General features: G+C 30.2%; 1 protein-coding gene across 1 annotated transcript; it reads left to right on the top strand.

The window, feature by feature from the left end:
* Nucleotides 1-5,405: 5,405 nt before the first annotated feature.
* On the top strand, nt 5,406-6,044 carry LOC129218931 (dimethylaniline monooxygenase [N-oxide-forming] 2-like). Its single transcript, XM_054853251.1, has one exon. The coding sequence runs from the start codon at nt 5,406-5,408 to the stop codon at nt 6,042-6,044; it is 639 nt and encodes a 212-aa protein (XP_054709226.1).
* The last annotated feature ends 2,077 nt before the right edge of the window (nt 6,045-8,121 follow it).

Raw genomic sequence — 8,121 nt, 5'->3', positions numbered from 1 at the left:
TTACTAACTTCAAAAATGAATATCATACAAGTGCAAACGATCAAGTTTCTGATGTGCTGGCAGGTTATATTTTAATGCAATAATGATAAAATAATATTTTCCGCCTCATATCATTTTCTCAGTTTTACTTAACTATTATATTTAATTCTAATCACAAAGTAGTTTCTTTGTTCAACTTAAGTAAAATAATTTGAGCTGCTAAACTTTTTTCCCGTTGTGAAACATATCTCAAAGATATTTTTTATATTAAATGATTATGAACTGTTCCTTTATTCATATTTTTCAACGTGGACATTTATTTTGAACAATTTTTGCTCTTTTTTCACATAGATTTGGATTTCTCCTCACGACAGTTATGAAAAAACTGGAAATTGGCTTGTGACTTTCAAAAACTTACTGACTGGATCAGAATCTTCGGAAGTTTTTGATGGTGTGCTGATCTGTAGTGGACGTACTTCCCATCCGCACATACCTACATTTCCAACGCTCAATAAGTTTCGTGGCCAAATACTTCATTCACACGCTGTGAAATCACCAATAAAATTCGAAAACCTAGATGTTCTGGTGGTTGGGAGTGGTAATTCGGCAGTAGATACTGCTGTTGAAATTAGTACCTTCTCAAAACAAGTAAGAAACTAACTCCATCACATAACTTTGCGTAAGTAATCTGTAAGCATCATATTATAGATACATGAGGCAGTGAGAAACAAAGCGGCCTATATATAAGTGGAAATTTTCAACTTATGAGTAAAACGTGTTAAAAGATAAGGTCCTAGTTAGGCTTTCATTGAAAAGTTCTTCTAAATCACGCCGTATAACAGAACCTACCAGAGCTACTAGTACTATCTCTTGCCTCAAGACAGAGGAGAGATTCACCTACCATTTGTACTAATTATCTCCGAGTTTTTAATTTTGTCACTTGCATCCCTGGGCTTCCCATTGCCTCATATGAAGATTGGTGAACATGGCTCGAGGTCAAAGGTTCTGAAAAGAGCTGATGGTTCTCTTATATTGAGGTAAATAAATGAGGACCTCTAGTAAATAAGGAGCGCGCACTTAGTAGTGGAAGGATTAACTCAAAAAGTCAACTAAACTTTAAGCAATGGGAGAAACTTTTTAACCAGCCGTTTAAATGTCAGTGGTTCGATGTTGAAAATTAATATCGAAGGTAAAAATTGGACTATTCATACCAGAATAACCTTACGCAAAGCAGAAAAGTTACTTTTGCTGTGAAATACCTCTGAAATGGAAAAGTATCGTGGAAACATTATCATTATAAATGATTTGTCTAAAGACAAAATAGGTTAACTCTTACAAATATAATTTGATAGTTTAATAATTACATTTTATTAAATGCAAAACGTCTTGAATGTTCCGGAGAAAACCTATTGCCAAGTCTTTCAGTCACTCTTATTTTTCTTCTACTAATATTCATTATCATAAGACTTAAGTTACAAGAACAAAATAATTTATAACGTGAACGTTAATCATATTGACTATTTAAAACGTACATTTAATTTATATGCTACAATTGTTTATTTCATAATTTAAGGCAAAATTTACTTTTTCTTAAGGTTAACTATGAGATATAGTGAATAGATTTCTTAAACAATTGACGAATTAATGTAATATCAATAACGTATCATTTTTGTGATCTGCTAACAGTTTATGAACGCTTGTAATTTTAAATCACTTTTAATGATCCAAGCCCAAAAGGTAAAAATCGAGATATCTAATTATAAAAGGCATGGTAAATGCTGCTTCCTCCTTGCATTTTTTTCTTTTTTGAAAAAAGGTCATGAGATTTATATCTCATTTTCTAAAAAAAATATTTTTGAGCAAGGATTCAAATATTTTAAAACGTATAATTACGATTTGTTGCTAATACTATTCTGATTTTGTATCTAATAAACTATTACATCTTTTTTAATTTCATATAACGTGGCAAAAAACTTTTTTCTTAAAGTTTCGACAATCCTGTATATAATAACGTACATTTTTAAAAGGACTGTCGTAAATTTTACGTTTAAATTCTTTAAAATATTTTCATTTGCACCATTGTTATTAAACAAGTAATTGCATTCAATTACAATTTAAACATCTTAAATAATTTGCGCAAAGACCTCCGTCAAATATTCAAATTTCTTTAAAATCAGCTTAAATTTATATGAAACTGGTTTCAATGCATAAATATTATTTTAAAGTTTACTATAAAATAATTTTAAAATGAGACTAAATGTTCCGCTTTTTCCAGGTTTATCTAAGTACGCGGCAAGGCTTTTGGTTGTTTCCAAAGCTCGGCCAAAGAGGCCTGCCTTTTGATTTCCTTCGGATAAGAAGATATTTTAATGGCATAGCAACAATTTCCAGCAACATTGTCAACAAACGTATCGAGAGTTACTTAGGATCAAAACTTAATCACGAAACATACAAATTAAAGCCAAATTATCGTGCATTGGATTGCCTGCCTACCATAAATGAAGATCTGCCTGATAAAATATTAACTGGAAGGTAAGTTGTATCCATTGAATATTGAAACATGTGATAATAGTGTTTCTATTTCATCAAACAGATCTGATGTTTTTAAAATATGTTATGCGATTTCGTACACGGTGCGTTTAAACAGGTTAAAATGTACTTGGTACTTTTTCTTTTTGACCATAAAACTGTGTTTGAATAAAACACTCATTTGCTATACTGAGATTATTTCCAGACACTGTTAATTTAGGACTTTTCACAAAAATTTCAATGTAGGGGAATGTAGAGCAAAGTTAAACAGATAACTAATATTTTTCTAAATGAACAAGCTGGAAATTTGTTCTGAAAATTACGGTACATAAAAAAAGAACAACATATTTTATAATGAAACTTGTATTGAAACATAATTTTTTGTTTTTGGCAGTACATTTGTACCTTCAAAAAAAGGTGGAAATTTTTCACTTCTTTTTTTCATGGGGCAAAGAGAAAAATAAACGTTTTTCTAATGAAATATTTTCTATTCGATTATTAAAGATATGTTTGAACAAATAAATGACTAAACAAGACAATAAATAAAAAGTAAATGAAACAATAAACGATTACAAATAAATAAATAAGTTAATGATTAAGAAAAAATAAATCAGTTAATAAAATAGTAAATGAGTAAGAAAAAGGGTAAATAAATGAATAAATAAGGAAACTATTAATTGAAGAGATGCAAATGAGAAATAATATTTAAATGAATATGTAAGTGATTTAATAAAAGATTGGATAGGATAAGTTAATGAAAGGAACTATTTCACTTTGCCCCATCCACTTTGTCCCGCATGAACTTGACTAACTGTACAGAATATTTAAAATACTAAAAAGCTTAATTTGAAGCAAATAAATACTGCACTGAATATTAGTAGGTCTCAATTAATAATTTAAATGTTTATAACAAGAGCTTTATCAATTAATAGTAATAAAAATCATTTTTGATTTACAACAAAATATTACAATATGAACTTTTGAAAATTGCTTGTATTATCACATTCCTTGATTTTCAGAGGTAATCTTTTCTTGACTGGAATAGACAACACGTGTTACTACATAGTTAAAATATAACAAGAAATGTGGCGCTAAAAACAGAGCTATTATTTCACAAATTCACTTGCCCCACATTCCCCTAGATTTTAACACTTCGGTGACAGAGAATTGGACACCTCCTCTTCTAATTAGTTTTGTTTTTTCCATTGAATCCATTGAAATATATGAGAAAAGATATTGTCTTTCATTCTCTACAAAGACGAGACGTTTCCAACCAACGTTATTCCACATTGAGCCACATTAAAGTAGTTATGTTTTAGAAAGTATCCTTTATAATTATTTACCAGTGTTATAAGAGCACGAGTCCCAGCCAGTAAGAAGAGATAAAATGGAGGGAGTGAAGACTTTCATTCATGAAGCAAAGATCCCAAGTCACGTGATAGATTTTAAAGCAAAGCATTGGAAAAAATCAGGTTTCTTTCGCTAGTTTCATGCAAAACGTGTCAACCATTCGTCGTTGTTGAGTCACGTGACTTGGCGTCTTTGTCTCAGTTTTTGTTAAACCAAAGAATGGACTTGCTCCCTCCATTTGCTAATTCCTGCCCTAAGGTTTCAGGCATTGTATGCGACCAGACAAACGCTTTTACTCTCTCCTTCAAAGTAATGATAATGTTATTTACTTTGATCTGGCTTTGAGGTAGATTTATTACAAGTCACGTATTGCTTTCATTTTAGAAAAACCAAATATTATTTGAATTATTAATAAAAATCCTTTTTTTTTTTTTTTGGATTATTATGCGTATTTGGAACAAGAGCGGGACAGTTTCAATAGGAAGCACATAATTACACTTAGGTAACATGAATAAGTTATTAATGTATCACTGAACTTCGTTTCGTGGCAAATTCTCACATATTATTAATTATAAAGACAAAATATTTAAAAAAGAGTTTTTAAAATTTATTTTGCTATTAGTAAAAGTTTTTAAGCATGCTTCTTTCTTGAATCGAGGACTTTACTTTTGACAACTTGTTTAAACTGAAGTAGTGTAATGTGCTTATATAGATGTGTAAAAATGATAGTAATGTAAATAAAATTAAAAAAAAAATACATTTTGGTTGAGCATGGATTGTGAGTTTTGTTCCTTTTTTTAATGTTTCAGTTGTAAAAAAATATTACTTAAACATATTGGCTACTGAAACTCTCCACTCATCTCAATAGCAGAATTTCCATGCGGCTTGTGGACCAGAGGTCAAATTTTCTGCTTAGTGTTAACATTTTGCAATTTCATATGTCTTCACATGTACTTGACATTCTTTCATGGAACTCGTTGTAAATGTAGGATGAAAGTGGGTTAAGTCATTTCAAGTTACTTTATAGCAAATTCTAAGTTGTTGTTTTTTTTTAAAATAAAAGTTGGTGCATAATATGAAAGTACCTATATTTAAATAGAAATTCTTCTGAGTTGAAGCTAATTTAATTTTCAATGAGAAGGCATAGGCTTTGGACTCAATTAAGGCTATTCTACATAGTCAGATAATCTCCAATAAGGGTGAAACTACAGTATGTCGTAATCGAACTGTCGGTATATGCTTGTAGTTCTACCTTAGCCCCGGCATGGGGCAGCAACTTACAAGTTATATTTTAGCTTGTCTGTTAAAAATATATAGTAGCAAAAAGTTCAACTCCTTCAAGAAAAACAAACCTAATGCATAAATTTAAAAATTATCGTAAAAAATACACAGTTGTTCTATAGTATAATATTTCCCTTGGCCAATTAAGACGAGTATATTGGTGTTCTTAAATATTTTCATATAATTTTACGTAACACTTAAACATGAAATTAATATACAATTAAAATATTTTTAACAGGATACAAGTAAAAGGAAAGATCACAGAAATGTCTGATGATGGTGTTTATTTTGAAGACGATGAGATCAGTACGAAAACTGATGTGATTATATTTGCCACAGGATATGAAACCAAAATTCCTTTTCTTGATGACAAGTATTATAAAGCTAACAATGGTTGCATAAACCTCTATAAGCACATTTACCCACTTGGATTAAAACATCCGACCTTGGCTGTTATTGGATTCCTTCAAAGCAATGGCCCCATAGCGCCTATATCAGAATTGCAGTGCAGATGGGCGGCAAACATATTCAACAGAAAACAGAAACTCCCTGAGAAACAGTTGATGGAGAGTTATATGCAAAAGAAGCTGGACAGCAATAAGGACTTATCCTCAAAGTTAGAAGAAGATTTCATCACTTACATGGATGATTTAGCTAATGAATGTGGAGCTAAACCGTCTTTGTCAACGTTTCTTTTCAAAGATCCTAGCTTATTTTGGCTCTGCATGACAGGACCTTTTTTGCCTTATCAGTATCGTCTTACAGGATTACATTCATGGAATGGTGCGCGCCAAGCAATATTCCAATGTCCACAAAGGATATCCACGCCATTAGACACGAGAATTCAAGAAAAAAATAACCCGATGAAGAATTTTCAGGATTACAAAACTCTAACTGAAACTTAATTTGTTTTCAATCGATTGTGTGTGCAGACTTTTTTACGAAATCTTAATGACATTTAAAAAATTGAAACATCATCCATGTTTGCAGCATGTTATTTAAACTTCTGCTTCACCCTTTTGTGGGTAAAATATTAATGACGCAAACCTTTTGATATTTCTATGTAAAATCAAAGCAAGTTTCATCAAAATCTGCATCATTTTTAAGTTAGACGTTTGATTCTGTGATAAAGGGCTTGATAGCCACGGTGAATAGGGGAGTTATACCTCGAAACCCTTGGCTTTAAGCTATATTCCCAATCTTTGGTATGGTATTTAATATACGTATAAGAACATTATGATGAATCCATCCTTCTCTCAGAAGGTAAATTTCGGCTGTGCCAATGAAGGGTTCATTTCTCGCTGACATATTATTCCGAAGCTTATCATTTTGATGAAACCTTATCTTCGATATTCTGAATATTCATCCATCACAAAGAAGAGTTTATAAAAATAGACACACATGCTTATGTTTGCGTGTCAGTAGCTATAATTCTTACAATAATAACTTTGTAATGGTTCTTTAAATTGAACTATTTTTCGCTAATATAAGATTTCAACAAGCTTTGAACGTTTTTCAAACCCTAGTATCTTAAATTTTTAAACCAGAGTTTATAAATAATGGGGAAAAAACGCGATTAAATATTGTTTTATCACTGAGTCTTCCTATTTAATCTTATTTTTCAAATAATTAATTTGTATATATATATACATAAATGAATACAAATCAGTCTTAATGTTTAACGAACGCCCATAATATAGTTGTTATAAATATCCCACTAACCCAGAGAAACTTGGTTTAAACAAGATGCAGAGAACTTGCGTTTGAAAGCTACCTTAAGCAATATGATGCCGACAAAAAATGAATTTAAAATGCTAGATTAGAAAGAGAATCAATGAATAATGAATGTTTAATAATCTATAACAATGGGTCCTTGTTCAATAAGAGGCATTTTTGAAAGGGGAGTTGAAAAGGGTCATGTTTTAAATTATGTTTAACTTGATCTGGAACATCAGGCAGATATAAAAAGCTGCGAGCTTTATGAAAAATAAATTTAATTATTCCTGGCAAAACATTTATTTATCGCATTTTAATTTTCAGTATTTCTGAAATTCTACCCGGAGTTTGTACACAAAAAGAAAAAAAAAACATTAAAAAAAATAGAAACATTGAAAAGTAAAATATTTCATTGAGTCATCCGAAAAGATCTTTTTTTGCGAGCAGATTAATTAGTATTGTAAGAAAACAATATAAATAAAATATGCTTAGTGCTGAACAAGGTTCCATAATAAAAGTGTTGAAAAATGCGGCACAGCAGCATACAACTGAAGTTGTAATCAGAACGGTGAGTCTCTTTGCTCCAGTGTTAGCTATGTTTCGTTTGATAACGAAGTATGACGTCACTCCAACTAACTTCCGTAGCATTATTTCTGTTGCATGTTTAATTAGCACTCAATTACAAAAAGAGAAGTAAATTCTGAATTAAAATACATTGGAACTTTAAAAACTAGAATGATATTTGTATCAAACCTGCTCTAATTTCTTTTTAAAAATTAAAAAAAAAAATCTTAACCTTTTGTAAATGTGTAATGTTTACTAACTGATTGATGATTTACACCAATTCCGGCTATATAACTCTGAAACGTATCTAGTGCTGAAAATATGAAATTAAAATTGTTGATGGTAATATATTTTCACCTTTGTTACTTCAGAAATTCCTTAATGATATACTTTATTTGATTGCAAAAAAGCATTGATCATGTTATATCAAATTAAATACAAAAGTGTGTTTTATTTGCCATTCATGCTCTAAAAATGAAATAATATCGTCATGCAAATAAAAAGTCAAAAACAATAAAAAAAAAATAAAAATATTTTAAAGCTTTCAAAAAGCACTATCAAAATAATGCATAGAAGTTGCAACTTGTTAAGTATTTTTTAAATAGATTGAGATAAAATTTTCATTTTTAAGAAATGCATTTTCGATATTCAGGAAATAGTGGACATAAGATAAAAATTGGCTTAAGGTACAAGCTGTATAAT

Source organism: Uloborus diversus, chromosome 3 (assembly GCF_026930045.1).
Source record: "Uloborus diversus isolate 005 chromosome 3, Udiv.v.3.1, whole genome shotgun sequence".
Taxonomy (NCBI): Eukaryota; Metazoa; Arthropoda; class Arachnida; order Araneae; family Uloboridae; genus Uloborus; species Uloborus diversus.
The sequence above is the reverse complement of the archived record's forward strand: the minus strand, read 5'-3'. Positions and strand labels throughout refer to the sequence as shown.